The 24,490-nt window shown below is 44.9% G+C and overlaps 1 protein-coding gene across 5 annotated transcripts in view; it reads right to left on the reverse strand.

Annotated features, from left to right (window-relative positions):
• The window catches only part of EXT2 (exostosin glycosyltransferase 2), a 160,433-nt gene extending 154,064 nt beyond the window's left edge, over nucleotides 1-6,369 (reverse strand). For 4 of the 5 annotated variants that reach the window (XR_008311287.1, XR_008311286.1, XR_008311288.1 and 1 more), the window contains exons 1-3: nucleotides 6,120-6,258; nucleotides 5,052-5,617; nucleotides 4,526-4,615 (exon numbers count right to left, since the gene is read on the reverse strand). Coding sequence is in view for 2 of the 5 variants with exons in the window: in XM_053271243.1 (XP_053127218.1) it covers nucleotides 4,526-4,615; nucleotides 5,052-5,617; nucleotides 6,120-6,125 (662 nt within the window). In the remaining 3 variants the exon portion in view is untranslated. Of the gene's footprint in view, nucleotides 1-4,525; nucleotides 4,616-5,051; nucleotides 5,618-6,119 lie in introns of all 5 variants that reach the window. The other variant, XM_053271260.1, reaches the window with a different exon arrangement.
• Between the last annotated feature and the right edge of the window lie 18,121 nt (nucleotides 6,370-24,490).

The following is a 24,490-nucleotide window of genomic DNA, read 5'->3' on the forward strand; positions in this document are numbered from 1 at the left end:
TCCACTAAACCAGACCCTCTAGTTTGGGTGGATAAGGTTAATCTGAAATTACGTCTTTTTTCTGTGCTACATAACTGCAGAAGAGTTTACATCTGAGTGATACAACAATACATTCATACATGCATTTATGTCTACATTTATAGTACCCATCTACTAATATTATTAAAGGATAAGCATAGACTAGTTCAGGCAACTCTTCACTCATGAGTGAGGGTCTTTTGGGTGCAATCTTGTTGTTGAGCCTCCGTGAACAGCTCAGTTCCAGTTCAGGTTGTGCAACCCCTTCTGAGTCTGGTTTTGGTTCAGGTTCATTGGCTAGCATGAGATGTATGAAAGTTCGTTCAACTGTCTTCTCACAACATTGCATGTTTCAGTAGCACCAGTTTCAACATCAAGGATTCTGGATCCTGTGACCAAAGTTCAAATGCTTTGGTGACAACCAGTTCTGTAAATTGCAGGCAGACCTCACAGCTTCTCCCCAGAACTTGTTTGCCAAACCTCCTCTCTGCCACACCATTCAATTCTGGTGTATTGGGGGTGGGGGCGTAGTCTCATGTTCCTGCCGGAATTTGTTCAGGTCACTTGACAGGTGCTCACCTACATTGCCGGACCTTAGTCTGAGGCTTTCCTCCAAATTTGTTACTGGCCAGTGCAACATACTCTCTAAACTTCAATAAAGGTGAGTTTGTAATGATTGCTTGCTTCCAGCAGAGCACAACGATCACTGTGAATCACCCCTAGGGGGCGTGGTGATTCTTTCTCTGTCTTGTGGAGGGTAGGCTCTACAGCTTAGGAGCACTGTGACACTCCACACCTTTAGCATGAAGGCAAGAGTCACATCTGGATGTAGACCCTCTACGTGGCTGTATTTTAAAGTCTTTAATTAGTTTCCCCCTTCACAAGCTCATGAATCACTTCAAAGTTACAATGAGCACAGTGACGGTGCCACAGTAGGGCACTCTGTTCCTAGATTGCTCTTTCCAAGTCCTTTCCATTTGTAACATAACACTTCTTGTCTTTGAACCAAGCATTGTGGAGGGTGGACCTTAGCCTGGAGGATCGAGGTGGCTTCTTCAGTGGCAACAGCAGGCATGGTGTTCAAGCTACTGCCACCGCTACATATGTCTGTTGCAGCAGTAAAGGGGGCTAACTTGCCTTTATTATGCAGACCACCAGCAGCCTCCTTTCCCTCTTCATGTACTCATCTACGGTCACAGCTATGTGTTTTGGGCCAGTAGAGTTGCCAGTTGGAGGGCTCGGCTGGCCATCGTGGGCACCCAGTTGGGCCTCGCTGAGGATGTGGAGACGGAATGGCTGGGGGCATCAAGAAACACTGTGGAACCTTTTCCTTCCACTGCTGGATGAGTACACCACTGCGGCCAACACATGTGCTAGGCACTGCCGGGGCGGGCAATGACATTGGCTTGCTACGGGGCAAGGCCATTATACTACTAGTCATTCGCCTGGGGGGCGAGAACATCAGCTTGCTGCAGGGCAAGGCCTGGAAAGACCCACGAAGGCTGGCTGTGTGGTGGACAAACCTGCGGTTGGTTTGGTCCAAAATGGTTCCACAACTGAGGTGGAGGGGCGAATGGAGTCAACTGTGCTTCAATCAGGCACGCGGAAAGGTGCACAAGGAAACCGGCAGGGGGTCACCTATTTGGGTCCAGACAGGTTCACTGGTGAGAGGAGACTGAGTATGTCTGTCTGATTGGGGGATCAAGCTGTTCCTCCAGTACTTGCAATGAAGTATTCAGGAAGCGCTAGTGAGGTGGAGGGAGAAGCGGGGCAAAACAGATGTTTGCCCTGCTTCTGTGGCAGGAGAGTGCAGGTGTGGGGTAGATAGACTGATTAATAGTGTCGAGCTGGAGGGCCATTTAAGGTAAGGGGCGGGGTTTTTGAGGCCTGGAGGGTTGAGAATGGCCCTACCTCGGGGGGGTGGCTCAGCTCCCCACTCATAGTTCTGCAGCTTGGGTTGGGGTAGGCTGTGTTGCCCTCCTCTCAGCAGGGGAAAGCCTCATGGTGAGAGGATGTCAGGATCTGGTGCCTGACAGAATCAGCACCCGGCCCTTCGCCCTGGTGTGAGAAGGCCCTCCCTAGGAGGCTGTGTCACACGGGAGGAGTACCCGCACTCTGGTTAGTTAGGTACCTCGTTGCAAGTCCTATTTCTGCTGTACATCAAAAGAAGTGGCCCTATTTTATTCCATTTAAGTGTGTCCTGTCTTCATTGGGGCCTGGGGGTGCAATGGTACTTCCTTGCCACCTCTTTTGTCCTGGAGCCTCCAGTACCCACTCCCAAGAGCCAACTTTGAGGGTTGGTGACCTCCAAGATCAATGCCACACATGGCATGGGGGGGGGTGCTGCCGATTCAAGGTTGCTGGTGGAAAGCCCACTCCCTTCCTCGTACATGTGAAAGTTCCACTCGCACAAATGCTGGTTACAATCCAACACTATGTTTTTAATACACACTTGGTAAGCATACAAGTGTAATCTTAAATACATATGACAGAGTAATGTCCCCTGATTTGTTAAAGCTAAACTATCACTATGCTCTGAAGATCTCGCTCATGTGCTGTCTAGTCACCCAAGGTTACTGCTATTTCTAAAGTGTGCATGGACATTTCAACCTAATTGTCACTGTCATACCGAGGTCTATGATCTTTACAGCTACACATTCACCCATGTCCAGAGGATCCATGCATCTGTTGGAGCTCCAATCTGTACACAGAACTCACAACCACTCAAGGCAATCATGTTTTACTTCAATAAGGAATTCATATTATTAATGGCATGAGGAGTACCGCATGTACAAGTCTGGGCAGCAACCACACCATCTGTGTGAAGAGCCACACTTTCTTTATAATGAAAAGCTGAAGAAGTTGGGACTTTTTTTAAAAAAATGACTACCAGCACATTGCCTAACTGATGCTTGATTTTGACACTCTTTCATATTGGATGCTGCTATTTTCTACTACTTTTAGTAATGTTGTGTTTTATTTTCATAGTTTGTCAGTGTTATGGACAGCAGCTTCAATAAGTAAGGTCAATCTAATCTAATAGATATATACAAAATTATGAACATTGTGAAAGTGACTAAAGATATTTGTCAACTAGATGCTAGAACTTGGTGTCGTTACTGAAATTGGTAGTAGCCTCAGGACAAATAAAAAGAAGCACAGAACGCATATCACATGGAATTCCTTGCCACAACATGTGAGGGTAGTCACTAGCTTTAAAGAAAGATTAGCCAATAGGTTTAATCCTCATTTAATTAATCCTTGGAAGATACATGTACAAATCACTAAGCACGATAACAAAAAATGAAGCCTCCATATTTTAAGGTAGCATCACATCTCTGATTAGCAGGTGAAGGAGTAAAAAAACAGAAGATGGAAACCATCACGCCCTACAGAAAGATTATGTCTGATTTAGAGGGAGAGTTTTTATACTCTCTTAACCAGCTGATATAGGGTAATATGAGATTTCAAGAAAAGAAATTTAGATTAGCTATATTAATGCTTGACTGCCCTCTACAGGCCAACCATGTCAAACATCCACTGAATCTGAGGCTTATCAACTAAAAGTCTTTATGGATTCCTTGCGTACAGCCAAGGACTGAGAACATATGTTCCACCACTTCTAATTTCTTGTGCTGACATAAATCCAGCCACCTTCTAGTTCTGAAGAAGCTACCCACTCTAAAATGAATGAAATGTTTGAAACAGACAGCAAGTAGTACAGAAAAAGTATTTCAGGGTTGTTGTAACTCAGTAACATCTTCTGGAGTATAACCCACATCTCTCTGAAGTCAGTGACAAAACTTTCACTAATCATAACTCCACCCTTCATGCCTTTTCAGTATAAATGCACCCAAATGTTGAAAGAAAATAGACATAAACCCAAGAACTGTTTGTAAGTAGCATTCCACTGAAAATGAAGTTTTCCTCTTCAGGAGGAAGTTGCCCTTTGTGATACATATAAATCAAGGTCAAGTTAAGAGTTGTTTAACAATTCTTGGAAAGCAGCACATAAAATTCAAACAAGTACAGTGCAATCCACATTTGCATTATCTTGAGTTTCAGAAGCTAATGCTCTGAGTGCCCCAGAAAAGTGGATGACATCCTGATAAACTATCTGCACAACAGCAGAAACACTAGTGCTTCTGAAAACTTCAACTCACTCAGTTCCACTGCCGACTCATCAGTAGAGGAAAATTTTGATGATGCCCCCTTTCCCAGGAAGCACTCAGTGTCACCCAAAAATATGACCTTGAGGGTCACACAGCCCTCAGGGTCATATTTTTTGGTGACACAAAGGGCTTCTGGGAAATAAGGGGAGGTAACTGAAATTCCGCCCACACTTGTGAAGTGTTAGTCCAGAACTCTTCAGAAGCATTTGATCTGCACCAGTGCTTTGTTAATCAGGATGTCAGTCAGTATTTGAAGTGGGGCTCCCAACAGCTCTTAGTCTATCTAGTTTAGAGACTTGTTATAAAAAACTTTAGAGCAGCAGCAAGTTGCTTACCTGTCCCTTGGAACATCTAATGCTGTATTATAGTCAGGTGGTCCTCCAGGCAACATGTTGAACAACAGGTGATTTGTCCCTCGATCCCAACTAAGGAAGAAAAAAAATTGAAGGGAAATTTAAGCACAACACATACCAGGAACCACAGCTTCAGAAGAGAACACACATCTGAAGCCACGTTAAAAGGAACAGCTCTGAAGTAAAATAAGGTAACGCAATAGTCTCAAGCTGGCCATAAGTGACATCATACCCACAGGTTTCTGTTCCAAGCTGAAGTCCAACCACACTTGGAAGATTGCAGCTGGCCTGCTTGACAATTGACCCAACCCATTAGTGATAGACAATCATCACTCATCACTAAACTTGGAAATGAGAGATCATATATAACTGAGGACCATTACTCTGCTTACATGAGTAGCAATGATCATATTAGAATATCATGCATTTCTTTACTATCTGGCTTTAGTATTTTATCCTTGGTTTCCTATTCTAGGCCTAGCAGTAAGAATAAGGTTTTGGTAGGTACCGGGATAGCTGCGCCAAAGCCTGAGCCGTTTCCTTAATACGAAGAGTGTTCTGGTTCAGCATATCAATAGATGGCACAAAGAGGCAGGCACGGTTGACATCATCTGTGTAGAAGTCACTGTCAGAAATAGCAGTTAGCAGTTCATTGTATTCCCTGGAAATAGTCTGGCTGACTGGTGTGCCGAATTCATCCACATACTTCTTTAAAGGGTAAATGTAGACCTTGATCTTATTTTTGGGGTTGAAACCACAGCGGTAGACATCAAAGCATGTATGCATCCTACAGCTGAGGTCTCCTCGTTCTGGGATGGCACTGTCTGCAGGAATCTTGACTAGAGGTACATCATGAATGCTACGCTTTTCAACTGTCCAGTCATTTGAGGATTCTATAGAGTGCGGCCAGAACTGGAACATGCCTGTGGCAATGAGGCCAAGCAGCACAATGGAAAAGAGAGCAATGTAGTAGATGCGATGTTTGGTCTTCATTCTTGGGATAAGGGCTGGACCCCGGGTGTTATATTTGACTGACGCACACATAATGAACAAAGCCACCTTTCCCACAAGCTTCTAGAAGACAGAAGATAAACAAAACAAAGTTACAAAATTAAGTGTTTGAACTGTTACAACAGGGTCAAATTCACACAATTAGGTTGTAACAATATTCCTGATGCATTCAAATATCAATTAAATGAAAATGCTAATTTTCTGATGTACCAAAGAAGTTTTGTAGTTTGTGAACACATCTCTCTCCCCTAAAGTTTGGCTCTATCCCAAACCTCTGTTGATAATTTCTACTACTAGGCTTCTCATGCCAAGAACATACAGGATGCAGTACAAAATTCAGATTCCTGCCTGGAGTTAGCAATTCCACAGGGTGGGAAATATTCTTGGGAAGGGCATTGGTAAATTATTCATTTCCTTGGAAAACTGAGAAAAGTAAAACATTAGCTTAAGAATACTACTGCTACTACTAAGCATTTACAGAGTGCTTCTGAGTGTTCAAAGTAATGTAAGCATTTCCCCTCAATAATCCTCACAAGAACACTGCAAGGTAGATCAGTATTCTTGCCTTCATGCTTCAGGTGGATGTCTGAGACTGAAAGATGGTAGTTTGCCAAGGGCAGGCCTGCACAACATCCAGCCCACGAAGCCTCTTATATTGGCCTGCCAGGCCATTCCTGCTACTCACCTGCCGAGCCCTCCACGGGGCTCGCTACCTCCCCACTGGTTTCTGACCGCCAGCTCCCGAACCCCTCGGCTGCTGTGCTGTCGGGGGCCGGGAGCTTCCTGGAAATAAGGGCGCGCGTGCGCCCTGAAGGAGATACAGTGCGCATGCGTGCTCTGAATGAGGACACGCGTGCGCCTTGTATCTCCTTCAGGGCGCATGCGCGCCCTTATTTCCAGGCTGGAAGACGCTCGTAGCCTCGAGACGCCCCGAAGGGCTCGGGATCTGGCCGCTCCGAAGCGGTGGCGGCTGGGCTGGGAGCCTGAGCGGAAGCCCCACGAGAGTGAAGGCTTAACAGTGACAGAAGCTGAGCTTCTTCACCCCGCCGAAGTCCGCTGCTGACAGCACCTCTGGAGGCTCCATCCCCTGAGGGGGAGCAGGAGAGCCAGCCTGCCGCTGTTCATGGCGGGCGCTACAGCAGCAGCAATGCTGCCTCAGGAGGCACCGCTGCTGCGCCCGGCCACCGCACCACGAAGTGCTGGCGGGTAGCAGCAGCCTGCACGGCCGCAGCTGCCATCGCCCGAGTTCGGCAACGGGGAGCGGGGCGGACCAGGGTGGGGGGCAGGACCGAGCTGGAGTCTGAGGCTGCCTCACCGGGGGGCGAGCGGGCTGGTCCTTCCACTGCCCGAAAGAGCTCCCTCGCCCGGTAAGAACTTGCCGAGCCTGTCTCAGGCGGGGAGCGAGCCGAGCGGCCTGACCCTGCTGAGAAAAGTTTCTTTTTGGACAGGAAGATTTTGTGGGAGAAAAAGGGATTGGTTATTTGTTTGTTTACAGCCTTACGGGGTGGGGGCTGCCATGGAGGGGCCCCGTGTGCCAAGTCATGTTTGGTTTCAGCCCATCTGGGCCTTTGAGTTGGACACCCCTTGCCTAGGGCCATCTTCTGCCTTCCAGGCAGAAGGAAATTTGAACTGGGGGCTTTTGTGGTGTGCGCAGCAGAAGCGGGCGCACGCACCCATGTTACTTCCGGATTTGGCCGACAACAAGGGGGTTAGAGACAGCAGGGAGGAACACTGCGGCCCCAAAGATTTTGCTGAAAACTGGAGCGCCAGAGGGGGGAAAGCGGTGGGAGGGATAAGTACAACCCCCCGCCCTTAAAGCAACACCCCCTGCCGGCCGCGTCTCCGTGGTCCGTGCACATCACTAATTCTGACAAGAGTTCATTTACCTAAGAGATTCTTGAGATGGAATGTACATATAGCTGCTGGAGAGTGAGTGTTGTCATAGTAACCAGGCACGAAATGTACAGGAGGAGGGATTTAAACAAATACAGGGTTAGGAAAAGACAGTTGGAGGTGGTTGGAAACGATTGTTGGGAGTGAGAGGTTGGATAGAGCGGAGCAGAGAGATTGCTTTATGTGATCTGAACAAGAGAGATTGTTCAGGAGTTTGTGTGAGACTTGAGTGGTGAATGTGTGGAGACTGTTGAACCAGCAGTACCTTGAGGCAGTGCTCTGAAAGTGGGGAGGTGTTAAGCCTGGGAAAGAGACCTTGAATGTGAAAGGTGCCCAGTAGTGAAACCTAGTAACACAAGAAGGTCTGGGGAAATTCACTTAAGTCTACAACCAAGTTTTATTTACCTCTCCCAGTTGTCCCACCTCCCCAAATGTTACATTTTATCAAGGAAGAAAAACCACTCAGTTATACAGGTGACATACTTAGCCACTTTGTAGAGAGGTTTATGTGCTGCCTTGCAGAGATCTTTATTCCAATCAGTTGTAAACAATAAACTTATTCTTGTTTTTGTTCTACACCTCAAGTTTTGTTTCATTTGTACACTGAACACATATGTCTGTCCTGCACTCGCGAGGCTATGTAACCAAGGTGCTGAGTACTGAGAGAGTAGGGTAGTAAATAATCATATGGTGGTAGCGAAAGAAAGTAAAAACTGAATAACTTCCCAGAACCTGAAGACCCAAGTTGTTAAAAAATATAAAAAGTCATCTTCCTGGACTTGAGAGGGGTTCAGTGTCGGTGTCTGACAATTCTGAAGGCTGCTTCTTACATTGCCACAATATCCAGTACATAATATATACAATTAATGTGTTGTGAGAGAATAGTTTAAAATTAGGAGGTGTAATCCTTTGGATAGAGATAGGCTACTTATTCCCATGGAATCACCTTAAGTGGCGCAGCAGGGGAAATGCTGGACTAACAAGCAGAAGGTTGCCAGTTTGAATCCCCACTGGCACTATATTGGATAGCAGCAATATAGGAAGATGCTGAAAGGCCATCATCTCATACTGCACAAGAGGAGGCAATGGTAAACCCCTCCTGTATCCTACCAAAGAAAACCACAGGGCTCTCTGGGCGCCAGGAGTCGAAATCGACTTGATGGCACACTTTACCTTTTCCTTTAGTTATTCCTATGCTCAGTAACAACTACACCATACTGTGGCCATTCCAGCCCCAAATTTGCAACTTATCCCATACAGGACAAAGATAACAGAGAAAAGGCAAAGATTGTCACCACTGGAATGACAAAGGGCATATTAAAAAGTTAAACCAACTTGCCTCAGCCACTTAGTTTTATTTTTGTGAAGAGATTAAGAATGTTCTCTTCCCTTACCCTCAGGGCTTAATTCCTTGCTTCATCTTTCACTCAATCCATAATTTTTGTGTGAAATCTGAACTACTACAACAGATATTTATATACCACCTTTCAACCAAAGTTCCCAAAGCAGTTTACATAGAAAAATAAATACATAAATAAGATGGTTCTCTGTCCCCAAAGGGCTCACATTCTAAAAAGAAACATAAGGCAGGTACCAGCAACAGCCACTGGAGGGATGCTGTGCTAGGGCTGGATAGGGCCAGTTTCTCTCCCATTGATAAATATAAGAGAATCACCACTTTAAAAGGTGTCTCTTTGCTCAGTTAACAGGGGTAACATCCAGAAGTGACAAACTGGATTTAGCAATCCTTATTTGGAGGAATTGTTACCACAATTTGTCTGTTTGGATGTCATGGTACACCATGGTTTGGGAAATGCAGGAAACACTGGCTGCATATGCAAGTATCGCAGAACTGAGGGTCTGATGGATCCACGGTTCTGTCCCCCTCATGCGCTTACCTGTCCACATTCAGATGAAGCGGACAGGAACCGAACTGCACTTAGGGAGACTGCAGAGAGGAGGGGGAACTACTACTACTACTGGTTTTGTGGGCTTCCTGCTGGCATGAAGGACAGCCCAGACAGCCAATCACAGCTGGAGAGAGGGAGGAGCTTCGTCCCTCAACTCTGGTTACAGTGCATGCAGCCTGCAGTTCAGTGTTCTGAAGTAACACAGATAGTTGCAAACCTCAGGAGCAGCAATACGCACTAGAACCCTATGTTTCAAACTGGGCGTTTGGGAAGGGAAAACCTAAGGTCCTTTTTCTGATGGAACCAGGGTTTGACAAATTCGGATGTAAAAGAAAGTTAACCTTAGGCTCCTTCAACTCCGGTTCCCCATCACATATGTATGTGGCCACTGAATAAAGCCCTACACACAAGAGGGGAGGAAGTGCATGCACACATGGTGTATTTACAATCTTCCAAACCATGATTTCAAGGACTGACTTTATGCAGCCAATATCAGAACTCAGAATAGGAACAAACAGAGCTTGTTGGGATTTTCCATTTCCTAGGTTTCCTATTTTGCATTTACTAATATTTATTCCAAAACTCATAATCATGGGAAACAGCAGATACGACAGCCAAACTATGTGTCATATATCCATTCCCACCCACCCCACTCTAGTTTGGGTTTTGCATTGAAAGAGCAGCTTCTGATCTGAAGTGCAGGATTAAGAAGGAAGACTGTTTAACCTTTTCTCTTCCTGCTATTTTGTCCACTCAACATTCACTTCCTCCCAAAATGGGTGGGAAAGCAGCTTGGAGAAAGCAAGAAAGGAAATGAGTTAAGCAGCACCCCCACACACTTGCTTTTGCTCCCCATCACATTTTCCAAGGCTGCTTTTCAATTTTAAAAAAGGCATTAAGAGAAAGAAACTTCCTATTTGCAAAAAGATGTTTCATGGGAAATAAGTAAATGTACATCACATCTTTATTACATAAAGGTCAGCACTGTCATAACTAAAATGGCTAAATAAGACTTCAAACCACATGTATCCCTTCAGGAAAATTTTGCAAAAGTAAGACTTTTCCTTTTTCTGAAACTAAATATAGTTTGTCTTTTTACAACCATTTTTACAGCCTACTTCCAAATAAATAGTTAGCCAGCAGATCAACTACCTCTACTCTTGTCCCCGCCTGATCCACATGCCGTTGGCCTTCTCTGTTATCAGCTATAGAAGGACATAAAGTTCCTAGACCTCATTAATATTTTCCTCATGGAATCTGGATCAAAACATTTGAGTAGCCAAAATAACACCATGGTAAGTTATACCATGAACAGAACTAAATCTCACTGTGGCCCAAGCAATGAAATCTCCTGGTGTATTGCACTGAGATCAGACATTTATGACAAATTTGTGAGTTATTATGGAAAATGAATGTTCCTCCTCAGTCTAACGTGCACACCATCATTCCATGGAATGACTTAGTTATCTTAATATGGATTATTCATCTGTGAACCCATTGACATAAAACAAAGAATTTGTTTTAAATACTAACACTATAACATTTCCAGATTCAAAATGTCAGCCCCCACACTCAAAAAGAGATTACAGTATCTATCTACTGTATATATAATATGCTAAGGTGGTATGTGGCAAACCCTGCCGCCGCCGCAACCATGACCAATGAAAGTGCAGGGGCGAGGTTTGCACATACAACCTTAGACAAGGCGGGAATGGCAGCAGAGACAGCGACAACAGGGCGCAGCACTGGCAGCTAAGAGGGTGGTGAAAGCTCCTTCCGTGAGTCCGCATTTAGGGGCTCTCTGAGAGAGCCCCGAAATGGGCCATGAACAGCCTGACGTCATTTGGGCGGAAGGCAGGCCCACAGAAGGAGCTTTCACTGCTATCTCCACCACCAGCACCCCACCATTGCCCATCCTCTGCTGCCATGGGGCAGCTTAAGGCTGAGGGATGGGGCAGGGGGCCAAATCAGCCAGTCGGTGAGGGAGGCAGGAAGGAGGTTTTGCCGCCTCCACTGCCATCCCGGATAGCAGGGGTTGGCTGGGGCAGGGGGAAGGCAGTGCAAGGATCTGGATTGGTAGCGGGGGAGAGACAGAAAGAACTAGCACACTGATGCTCTGTCCCGGGCCAGCTAGTTAGCTCAATTTTTTCTGAAAGTTGGTCTGTTGCAAATTCTGATGCCCCCTTCCATCAAATAAAATGTATTCCATACAATTTGGATGATATTTTTTCAATTTTACAGAACTATTTAATTCTAAAGATCTGCAACATTTACTGTGACACTATATTCATTTTATTTTTAGCTGCAATGTTTAGCCACCATATTGGATTTGTAACCACCACATTGGATTTTTGGGGCACCTGAAGTTACTTTCTAAGCATCCGACAACATTTCTGCTATATCTCGGATCTGTATCACTATGATAATCTGATTATTTTCAACATTTCATTTTGTGAGGCCATAATTTTATTTAGCCACTATATTGAATTTTTGGGGTGCTAAACATTATTTACTAAACCCACATATATCTAACAACATGTCAGCCAAATCCTAGGCCTTTATCTATAACTAGCTTAGCCTGTGCAGAACATTGCATGCTAGTACTTGATTGTTCCCCTCACCCCCTGCCACAGCCCCCCTCATCTCAGAGATATCTCCACCCTCACCTGAGCCGCACTCCTGCTCCTCCTTCTCCATCCAGTTGCTTCCATCCCCCTCACCCCTCTTGGTCACTCCTCCATCCCTTTACTCCATCCCCCTCTTGGCCGTGGCTGCTGTGTTGCTGGCACCTATTGGCCAAGCTGCAGCCCCCTCTCCCCAGAGACTTCCCCATCCCCATCCTCACCCAAGCTCTGCTCTTGCTCTTCCTCACAGGAGCAGCAGCAGCAGCGGTTGACCAGGCCCTTTCTCGCTGCCACCACTGCCATGGCCACTCGTTCCCTTCAGGCCATTGACAGGCCGGACCCATCCCTTGCCTGCCTGCCTCCCTCTGCTAATGGCCTTGGTAGCCCCAAACAGCAGCAGTGGTTAACTGGGCCTTTCCTTGCTGCCAATAGGCACCACCATGGCCGCTCATTCCCCTCAGGTCACTGACAGGCTTGAGCCCATCCCTCTCCCTTCCTTCTTTCTCTCTACCTCTCTCTTCTTTCTCTCTCTTTCTCTCTACTACACACACACTTCCTCTGTCTTTCTTCCACTCCCTTCTCTTTTTCTTTCTTTCTCCCTTCCTGAGTTAACAGAACTTGTTCATCTTGTTTCCTCATCTAATTCACAGAACGGCAGCCTCCTTCTCCTGAAAGGGCTCTTTGCTCCCTCACGACACCTCTCTTCTCAGACCCCTGCCCACTATCCTTTTATATAGAGAGATTCCTCTCCTCTACAATCAAGAACACCTTCCAATCAGTAACAGTTGCATTCCAATTGACCTTAACCATCACAGGCTCCTCCTCCCTATCTGCATATGGATTCTCCACTGCCCAGTCACCACGGTGCTTCTGCTCGTGAGATCTCCCATGCACAGGATTAGCCACGGGTATGCCTTAGAGAATTATATATAGAGATTGGATTGATTCTGGTGAGCTTAAACATTCAATATTGCAACACCATATTGAATTTTTAGCTACCATATTGCATTTTAAGAGTTCCCACTTTTACTTTCTAAAATGACACATATCTGACAAAACATCTGCCAAATCCCAGGCCTTTATCGCCATTTTAATGACTCTAGTGATCTTAAACTTGTAATATTGTGACACCATATCGAATTTTGGATTTTTAGCTACCATATTGGATTTTGAGGGTGCCTACCTATGTTTTATATGACATCATATATCACATATGTGATTTCTTACAAATCACATGCTTTGTAGCCCAAAGTCCATGATTCAATTTATTTTTTTGCCAGTTAGCTGCTCCACTATAGGTGAATGGCTTCTTTCTATCAGGAACCTGCTGCTCGTGTCGTTGATGCACAGCAGATGTTCCTGACTTGGTCAGGAAAACAATGAATCCAACTCTGGAAACTCCAACTGAGCCCAGATGAGTGAGTGTGTAGGAAATGAAGCTATGCTCAACCAAAGAGATAAAACCTGCTGCACTTGGCAAGACCGAGGGGTGTGGGAGGTCAGCACCCATCATGGTCCTCCCATGGTTTTTGAGAACAGCGCCGGGGTGTGGGGGGTAAGAGCACCCTCCCCAGTCTTAAAATATTTTTTTCACCTTTGAACCGGCAGTTGCTGGTTCCGTGCACATCTCTAATTGTTTCATTTGCATGTCATTTAGATTCAGTGGATTTATCTCAGTGATAGTGTTTCTTGTAACAGGGGATTCCTAGATGATGCTGACTACAACTCCCATCATCCCAAGGTGAAAATGGCCTTTGGCTGGGGATTGTGGCAATTGCATTTAACAACAACTGGGAATCCCTGTTACAGGGAGCACTGCTCAGTAACATAGATTTTCTGATTTTCATACTTTAAAACTTCTGGCAAATTTAATTGTTTGTTCTGTCAAGAGATAAAGAGTTGTGAGAAAAGGTTGCAATCTTCCTTTATTGTAGCCTGTGAAGCAACAACCTGTTGCTTGAAGAAACCAAACTTGTTTTTCTTAATAGGTTGATAGACTGGTTTTTCATCTTCATTGCTTAGCCCCACCACAAATGACCTGAACTGCTCTCTACTTGTGTAAAAACCATGTCAGCAATATCTCAGGTATGTGGGGAACAAGTAGATCTGTCGATTCTTCTGTGAAAGGCTGCCTCATTTCCAGAACTACATTGGTGAGCTTGCACACTCTGTCAAAGAATATTTGTTGAGCTCACCCACACTGTTCGTGGTGACTGCTGCTGTTCCTTAGCGCTTTGATACCAGAGGCAGTCTACCAGAGATGAGTGAAGGAGGAAAGAGAAATAATAATAATAATTAATAATAAGAACCTGCACTCCAAATTACCTTCTGCTGACTTAAGCTCCACATCCTCCAGAGATATTATTATTATTATTTTACACAGTCAGACAGGTGTTATTGATTGGTTTGTTTTATCCAGACATCGAGTCCTTCCCAAGGACCTGGGATGCCAGAATTTTATTGTCAATGTTGTTGCTGTTGTTATAGATATCGTTGCAGAATATAGGCTGTTCCCAGTAGAACTGCTTTTTGTAATTGGCTGATGGTTATTTCTGTGGCCCCTATGGTGTTGAGGTGCTCTTCAATGTCTTTTGGAACTGCATCCAGGGCGCCAATTACCACTGGGATTATTTGGGTCTTTTTCTGCCACAGCCTTTCAATTTCAATTTGTAGATCTTTGTATTTTGTGATTTTTTTCTATTTCTTTTTCTTCTATTCTGCTATCCCCTGGTATTGCTATGTCGATTATTTTGACTTGTTTTTCTTTCTTCTCGACTACAATTCTATCTGGTGTATTGTGTGGCAGATGTTTGTCTGTTTGTAGTTGGAAGTCCCATAATATTTTTACATCTTCATTTTCTTTGACTTTTTCAATTTTATGGTCCCACCAATTCTTGGCTACAGGTAGCTTGTATTTTTTGCAGATGTTCCGGTGTATCATCCCTGCTACCTTGTCATGCCTTTGTTTGTAGTCAGTCTGTGCGATCTTCTTACAACAGCTGATCAGGTGGTCCACTGTTTCATCCGCTTCTTTACAAAGGTGGCACTTGCTGTTTGTTGTGGATTTTTCTACTTTTACTCTTATTGCATTTGTTCTTAGTGCCTGTTCTTGTGCAGCCAGTATTAAACCCTCTGTTTCTTTCTTCAAGTTGCCATTCTTAAGCCATTGCCAGGTCTTGGTGATGTCTGATTTTCCACTTATATTGTGCAAATATTGACCATGCAGTGGCTTATTTCTCCATTTTTCTGCTCGGTTCTTGACTTGTTCTTTCTTGTAGGCCTGTTTTGTTTCATTGGTGTTGAATAGTTTCTCGTTCTTGACCATTTGAAGTGCATCTTCTTCACTGTCCCTTATATATTCTTCAAGGCCTCTTTTCTCCTCCTCTACTGTTTGATGGACTTGCAGCATTCCTCTTCCACCTGAGCTGTGAGGGAGGTAGAGCCTATCTACATCACTGCGGGGGTGCAGAGCATGGTTGATGGTCATGATTTTCCTGGTCTTACGATCTAGCGTCTCTAGCTCTGCCTGGGTCCAGTCTATTATTCCTGCAGTGTATCTGATAACAGGTATAGCCCAGGTGTTTATGGCTTGTATGGTGTTCCCGCCATTGAGTTTGGACTTGAGGATTTTTCTAGCTCTCCTGATGTATTCACTTCCAATTTTTCTTTTAACTTCAGTGTGTGCGATGTTATCAGCCTGGAGAATGCCCAAGTATTTGTAATGTTCTTTCTCTTCCAGGTTCTTGATGTTGCTTCCATTGAGCAGTTCTATTCCTTCTGTTTTTGTTATTTCCCCTCTGTTCATTATTAATGCAGCACACTTGTCTAGTCCAATCTCCATTGCTATATCGCTACTGAATATACGGACAGTGTTTAGCAGTGATTCGATTTCTGACTGGGACTTTCCATACAACTTCAGATCGTCCATGTACAGCAGATGGTTGATTTTACTGGATGTTTTAGATGTTTGGTATCCGAGGCTTGTTTTGTTTAGTATTTGTGAAAGTGGGGTCATGGTGATTACAAACAATAGAGGGGATAGTGTGTCCCCTTGGAAAATGCCTCTTCTAATGCTAACCTGTCCAAGCGCCTCGCCATTGATTGTTAACTGTGTACTCCACATGCTCATTGCTTTTTAAATAAATATCTGAATGTTTTTGCTGACACCAGTTGTTTCTAAACATTTTAGTATCCATGTGTGAGGCAATGAATCGAAGGCTTTCTTGTAGTCAATCCATGCAACACTTAGATTTGTTTTTCTTCTCTTGCAGTTTTCTAAAATCATTTTGTCAAGCAGCTGGTCTTTTGTGCCTCTGGTGTTCGGGCAATTTCCTTTCTGTTCAACTGGAAGCTGTTTGTTAGTTAATAAGTGTTGTATCACTTCATCTGCTATTATTCCAGTTAATAATTTGAACATGGTTGGCAGGCAGGTTATCGGTCTATAATTACTTGGAACTGCACCTTTTGCTGGGTCTTTCATAATGAGATGAGTTTTCCCAGTTGTTAGCCATTGTTCAATATCACCGCCTTTCATAATGTGATTGAACTGTTTTGATAGTTGTTTATGAAGGCTTGTTAGGTGTTTAAGCCAGAAGCCATGCAGTTCATCGTCGCCTGGCGCAGTCCAATTTTTAATTTTCTTTACTCTTCACTTATTAATTCTGGTGTTATTATTAGATCTTGCATTTGTTGGTTACATTTTTTGACCTCTTTCATCCAGCCTGCTTTTTTATTATAATCTATTGGATTGTCCCATAATTTCCGCCAGAATTGCACTGTTTCTTCTTTATTTGGTGTTCCTACGTTTCTTGCACTTTCTCCTTCTATGTTTTGGTAGAAATGTCTCTGATTCGACTGGAATTGGAGATTCTGCCTGTGTTGTGTAATTCTGGCTTCATATCTGCTAATCTTCTTTGACAGTGCTGTTATTTGCTGCTTTATTATTTCCAGGACTTCTCTAATTTTCCTTGAATCTAGGTGGTATTTTTGGATCAGATACTGTTTGGTGTTTTCATTCTTCAGCTTCTTGTCTTTCATATCTTTCAATTTACTAGCATCTGATCTAAGCCTGGAGATTTTATTTTCTAATCGAATCTTCCCTTTAGGTGATGTACTGCTTTCTTTTTTTACAGGCCCACTGATCTTATATCCGAGCTCTTGTTTTGTTGTTGTTGCTGCACTGTACATTAGTTGGTTTGTTTCTTGCAAATTATTGGTTGTTATTTCTGCAAGTGCAGCATTGACATCTTTTAATGCCTGAGCAAGTTGTTTTTTGGCAACTGTTTTTAGAGCGGGAAGTCGAACCCTGGTGGTTGTTTGGTTCATGTGCTCAGTTATTTTTTGCTTTAGTTCTTGTTGCTTTTCTGTTAAATGGCATTTGGGTTTTTGAGGTGAAGGCGAAGGGGAGGTTGCCTGGTTTTGATTTTGAAACAGTTCAGCAACGGTGGTATCCTCTATTTCCAACACCTCCTCCATCTGCACCTGAGCAACTGCTTCAGTTGGTGGTAATTCTTCTTCCATATCTTGAGCCTGTGTTGCTCTTTGCAGTTCTTCCAGCTCAACTCCTGTGAATACTTTATTTCTTATTATGAATCTTCTCTGGTCTGCTAGCCTTTGTTCTGTTATTTCTGTATCTGGATGCTTCTCTTTCCAAATTTGGTACATTCTTTTTAAATAACCTCTTCTAGTTGGACTAGACTTGTAATAGCAGATCATTATTTCCTTGTTGGCATTTTTTGTATATTTTTTTTCGGTTAAGCGACGTTTCTTCCAGTAGCTTTGCTGTCTCCAGCCCTGGTTGCTCAACTGAAAATCCTGAGTCCTGCAGCCCACTTGCCACCAGATGTCCAGGGACTATAGCACCTGGCGCGGTCCTTGTTGACCCGGGCGACGACCAATCCGGTATAGATTTCCTGGATAGTAATTTTCTGGCGAATGCACACAATCAGTGAGCCATTTCCGCCACCTTCACTAAAAGTTGCAATATAATCACCTGTCTGCATGGAGTCACATAGCAGTGCTGATCTTGCTTGATCTCTGTTATTTGTTTGTTGCATCTCTATATTGCCTATCTGACAATACTGAGCTAGATAGACCAATGGTTTGACTCAGTATCAGGCAGCTTCCTATACTGAACAGAAAAGCTTTTTATCTGAGTAATTATCTAACTAAACAAGTAAAGATCTTTCTAAAATAACAGGTGCTATCACCATTATTGCTGAAGTTAGAATACGTAATTTTAATGTTAATATCGTCGTCTGACCCAGAGTCTAGATCTCATTAGCTTGGGAGTTTTTATCACTGCCATTGTTGCTACAGTTGATTCTTTTACAGAAGAGATGTGCAGGTCACCAAAGTGCTGCATTACCACAATCTTGTCCCCATGAACTTTCCCCAGGGGCGTAGCAAGGTTGGAATGGGCCCAGAGACAAGATTTTAAAATGGGCCCCCCCCCCACTCAAAGTCCAGGGCCTCCGGACACCCCAGGCCCCCAAGGATTTAAGTCTGATATTCCAAAATAAGTATGCTGCCTGGAAATACATTTCACTGAATACACACATGCACACGTCACAATACAAAGTGATATAAATTGAGTACTATACATTTGTTTTACTTTTAATGCCTAGAACACACTAGAAAGATGAATGATTAAAATGGACTCCTTGCTGCAGATTAGCAAAGGAGACTTTCAACCATGCAGGGTGAGCCTATGTTTTTTTCCTCAGAATTCTGAACAAATTCGTCAAGTTCGATTCCAGGAGATTTTTCACAGGAGGCTTTTAAAGCCCTTTAACACACATCTCCTCTGGAATAGAGGTGCTGCATTCACATGTTGGCCAGATTTACCCTGAAGTCCCTGCAAGTTATTGGGGAGCAGTTCACACACAAGAAAAATAAAATAAAAGCACCATAAATGCTTCACAGTTCTCACTCAGACCTTCTGGGTTGCAAAACAACTTGAACATAAGTGCATTTATAAATGAATGAATGAATGAATGAATGAAATTAATATAATACTGTTTCTTCCAGAAGTTCTTGTAATTTTCTGCCATGAAACAAGCCACTTATAGGACTTTTTAGATAGTTTTTTTTAAGCCAGCAACTTTTCCAAGCTGTTTCAAAATAAATATTCAGAGACTTCTCAGTCCCTCCCCCCATATCAAAGCCCTATGGCAAGCAGATCCCTATATATCCGGGGGGGGGGAAGGTAACCACAAAAAGGAGTTCACACTCTACCTGGCAGCAGGGGGTCTTCTGCTGCAGAGGCCAGTGGTGGCCACTCTGGCTGCCTCCTCCTTCCTGGCTGGCTTGGGCCCTACTGGAGTTCAGGCTTCACTGCGGCCTACACGGAGGCCTCCGTGGAAGCCCCGCCCACCCGCCGATCAGCTGAGAGGCGGGAGAAAAGGAGCTCTTTGCAGCTTGTCTGCTGCCTGGATTGCGGGCCAGGAGAACAAGCAGGAGAGACGGCGAAGAGGGCAAGTGGCTGAGGGGCCTTGGGGCTGGGCAGGGGGCAATGGGGAGTCACATGAGGTACCTCTGGGGGGCCCCTCCAGGCAGTGGGGCCCCCAGACAACTGTCTCCCCTTGCCCGATCGTTGTTACGCGCCTGACTTTCCCCCACTTTATTCCTTGATTGGTGTCAATTTGGGAATGATTATCTTTCTTCCATATCCATGTCTCATTGCCAGCCACAGTTCTATAATCTCTGGAATAACTCCATAGTGTCCTAGATTCAAGGTTGTCCTTAGAAAGCCCTGGCAGGGTGCGGGGCCTGGGGCAATCAGCCAGTGTGGGGCCCCCTTCCAGTTAATTTTAATGGGGGTTAAAAGAACGGGGCCCAGGGCGATCACCCTGCTTGCCATGCCCTAAGGACAGCCCTGCTTAGATTGCAGGCAGTTTTGGAAGGGTCAGGACAACTTGCTCAAACATTCTCTCCCTCCTCCTTCCCTCTCTCTCTCTCCTTCCCCCGCTCTCTCCATTTCCTGCATACATGATTTTGAGTCATGGTTGGTTAGTTACTAACAGCCTCATGTCCTTAGCTTCAGTCCTTTCGCAGATATTGGCCTGACTATTGACCATTGTGTCCCATAATCTCTGACTGTTGGCCATTGTGACTGAGGAAGATAGGAGTTGTAGTTTAAAAACAGTTAGAGGGCCAAAGTTATGCAGCCCTGTCCTAAGGTATGATTTAATGCTTTGAAAATCCAGTGGAAGTAAGAAGATGAAACTTGGAACCATCCAGGCGCAGAACTGGGTGAAGTATCTGGTCAGAAAACCATTTGAAATACACACATGGATGTGGTCCACTGGTCTTCTCTAAAGCCACATGATGTGCACATGACAGGCAGAGACTGGTAGCCAACAGGCACACACAAATACATCCCCCTGGTTCCTAAAAGATATCTTCATTTGGCTTGTCTAGTGTTCTCTGTCCCTTCTTTGTTTCTTTATGGCTCTCCTACTTCAGATTTATTTATTTATTTATTTGATTTATACACCGCCCTTCCAAAATGGCTCAGGGCAGTTTACAACAGAATAAAAAAAAGTAAAACCAGTTAACAATTAAAATCAAAACTATAAAAACAGAATAAAACCAATTAAAACATTCAAACAGCTAAAAACCCTGGAGAACCAGGGCAAACATTAAAACAGTTAAAACAAATTAAAAAGCCTGAAAGGCGAGGCCAAACAGATGGTTTTAAGGGCTCTCTTGAAGGACAGTAAGGAATTAAGATTACGAATTTCTGCCGGGAGTGCATTCTACAGCCTGGGAGCAGCGACAGAGAAAGCCCGCCTCTGAGTTGCCACCAATCAAACTGGTGGTAACTGGAGACGGACCTCCTCAGATGACCTTAACGTGCAGTGGGGATCATGTAAAAGAAGGCGCTCTCTAAGATATCTCAGGCCCAAGCCATTCAGGGCTTTAAAGGCAATAACCAGCACTTTGTATTTTGCCCGGAAACATATCGGCAGCAAGTGTAACTTTCAAAACAGGCATAAGGTGGTGTCTACGGGTTGCCCCAGAGACCAATCTGGCTGCCGCATTCTGAACTAACTGAAGTTTCCGGACTATGTACAAAGGCAAAATCCAGTGGAAGTAAGAAGATGAAACTTGGAACCATCCAGGCGCAGAACTGGGTGAAGTATCTGGTCAGAAAACTTAGAGTGCATTGCAATAGTCAAGCCGGAAGGTTACCAGCTGATGCACCACTGTTTTGAGGTCATCCTCTTCAAGGAATAGGCGCAGCTGTCAAATCAGCCGAAGCTGATAGAAGGCACTCCTGGCCATGGCCTCCACCTGAGATACCAGGGTGAGGCCTGGGTCCAGGAGTACTACCAAGCTGCGCACCTGCTCCTTCTGGGAGAGTGTAACCCCATCCAGCACAGGAAGTTCTAACTCACCCCTCAGATTCTGAGCACCCACAAGGAGCACCTCCGTCTTGCTTGGATTCAGCTTCAATTTGTTCTTCCTCATCCAGCCCATTACTGCCTATAGGCAGGCATTTAAAGAATGAGTGCCATTTCCTGAAGATGAAAAGGAGAAATAGATTTGGGTGTCATCAGCATACTGATAACACCCAGCACCAAACCTCCTGATGAACTCACCCAGCGGTTTCATGTACATGTTAACAAGCATTGGTGACAGAATGGAGCCCTGAAGGACTCCATATAGCAGTTCCTGTTTTGAGGAGCAACTGTCACTAAGCTCCACCATCTGGAATCTACCTGAGAGATAGGAACAGAACCACTGCAAAGCAGTGCCCCCTATCCCCAACTCTCCCAGGCGATCCAGAAGGATACCATGGTCGATAGTCTCGAACGCCGCCAAGAGATCCAGAAGAACCAGCAGAGTCACATTCCCTCTGTCGATTCCCCGGTAAAGGTCATCCATCAGGCCGACCAAGGCTGTCTCCACCCCATAGCCAGCACTAAAGCCAGTCTGAAAAGGGTCTAGATAATCAGTTTCCTCCAAGACTGTCTGGAGCTGGTCGGCCACCACCCTCTCAATCACCTTGCCCAACCAAGGGAGATTGGAGATTGGCCTGTAACTGTCCATCGCTAAGGGGTCCAGGGAAGGCTTCTTTAAGAGTGGTCTAACCATTGCCTCCTTCAGACAAGGAGGCACCCTACCCTCCCTCAGCGATGCATTTATGATATTAACTAGGCCACCTCCAACAATCTCCCTGCTAAATAGAAGCAACCAAGTCGGGCAAGGATCCAGAAAACAGGTGGTAGGCTGCACCGCCCCAAGCAGCTTGTCCACATCCTCAGGAGTCACAGATTGAAACTGATCCAATCTAATACTGCAAGAGGGATTGCTGGACACCTCCTCCATAGACCTTGCAGAAATAGTGGAGTCCAAGTCGGCCCGAATACAGGAGATCTTATTCGCAAAAAACCCACGAAAGGCATCACAGCAGAGCAACTCCGGGGACTGATTGGAAGTAGAAGGAGCAGAAATCAAACTCCTCACAACCCGGGATAGCTCCGCCGAGCGTGAACCTGCTGCCACAATGCACGCAGACCAGAATCTCTTTTTCACTGTGGGCACTGCCACCGCATAAGCCTTCAAATGAGTCACATGTTGAATTCTGTCAGATTCGAGCCGAGTTCTCCTCCACTTGCGCTCTAGTCGTCTACCCGACCGCTTCAGCCCCTGCAGCTCCTCAGTATACCAAGGAGCCATTTTTGCAGCAGGTCAGAAGGGACACTTAGGAGCAATCATGTCTACTGCCCTGTTGAGTTCCCTATTCCAGGTTCCCACCAGGGCATCGCCAGAATCACCGGCTGCACCAACGTCAAAATCCTCCAAGGCCTTTTGAAATCCCGCTGGGTCCAGCAGCCTTTTTGGACGTACCATCTTAATAGGTCCACCACGCCTGCAGGGGTGGATTGCGGCTGTGAGACCAACCTTAACCAGGTAGTCCATGACAATGGGGAAACCACTGGATCCCCCACCCACGGAACACCCCCCTGATCCGAACAAAAGACCAAATCGAGTGTATGGCCGGCAACATGAGTTGGTTCAGAAACTAATTGGGATAGGCCCATAGTTGCCATGGCCGCTATGAACTCCTGAGCTGCACCAGACAACCCAGCCCCAAAGTGGATATTGAAGTCCTCCAGCACCAAAAGTCTAGGAGACTCCAACACCAACTCTGTGACCAGCTCTGTCAGCTCAGTTAGGGAGTCAGTTGGGCAGCGGGGTGGATGGTACACCAACAGAATCCCCAATCTATCCCTAGTTCCCAGCCTCAAAAATATGCACTCAATATAAGTCAGCTGTCTCACAGGGGCCCTGGTGAGGGAAATGGTATTCTTATGGACCTCAGCCACTCCACCCCCATCCCCACCCACTTCCCCTGGCCTGCTCCACAACAGACTAACCTGGTGGGAGAAGCTGAGCCCACATTGGACCACTCGCCTCCCCCAACCAGGTCTCAGTTATACATGCCAGGTCAGCTCCCTCATCCACGATCAAATCGTGGGCAATTTCGGTCTTATTCTGAACTTATTTATTTCACTGTTTTCAGCCTTCCCAGCTATAAATTTTGCCTAGAGATAGTTGTAGATGTGAGCTCAATTCTACCAGTTCTAAGCCTGCTTGACAGATGACCATGCCAGGATCCTTTCCTTATGTAGTTGGACATAACTGAGGCTGTAACATAGATTACAACACCAGAGGGCAGTGTTGCTCTATTCTGGTCCAGTGATACACATGGTACAGAGTGGAGAGAAATTTGGCAGCTAAGAAAGATGGGTCTCATATAAGGCTGCAGTGTTCAGTCAAATCACTGGTAAGATCAAACACTTAAAAACTCTGATTTAAAAGGTGTCCCTGATTAATCACACAAGAGACTAGTTTTGGTAGACATTAACTATTTTTAATACGACTACATACAACAAAAGTAGGTGATAAGTATAACATCCTTTCTCACACGGAAGGAATTGACTCTTCTAAGATGGTGCCTACTAGTACAACTTATGCATAATCTAGAAAGAAGGAATGCTTTTTTCTTCAGAATGTATGCAAATTTATGAAGTTGTAAACAGATGCACATTTATGCATATTGAATTGATTCCTTTAATTTATTGAGACATATGCAATAGTTTCAACTAATTGTCTCAACTAAGATTTCTTAGGCCATTTCAAGTGATTGCCCTAGCATCATAGCCAGGGGCATATCTAGTGTTGGGCAGGCAGGGCACGTGCCCCGGGCACCACTTGAAGGGGGTGCTATTTCTTAATTTTTTAACAAAAATTTAAAGGCTGCCAAAAACAAAATGGCCACTTCGCATGCTCAAATGGCCTCTGTGAGGCCCTAGGCCATACCAGGCCTCACAGAGGCCATTTGAGATGCGTGGTGGCCATTTTGTTTTCAGCTGCCTTTTAAATATGTGTGTGTGTGTGTGTGTGTGTGTGTGTATGTATGTGTGTGTGTGTGTGTGTGTATATATATATATATATATATATATATATATATATATATATATACACATATACACATA

Source organism: Hemicordylus capensis, chromosome 1 (genome assembly GCF_027244095.1).
Source record: "Hemicordylus capensis ecotype Gifberg chromosome 1, rHemCap1.1.pri, whole genome shotgun sequence".
Lineage (NCBI taxonomy): Eukaryota > Metazoa > Chordata > Lepidosauria > Squamata > Cordylidae > Hemicordylus > Hemicordylus capensis.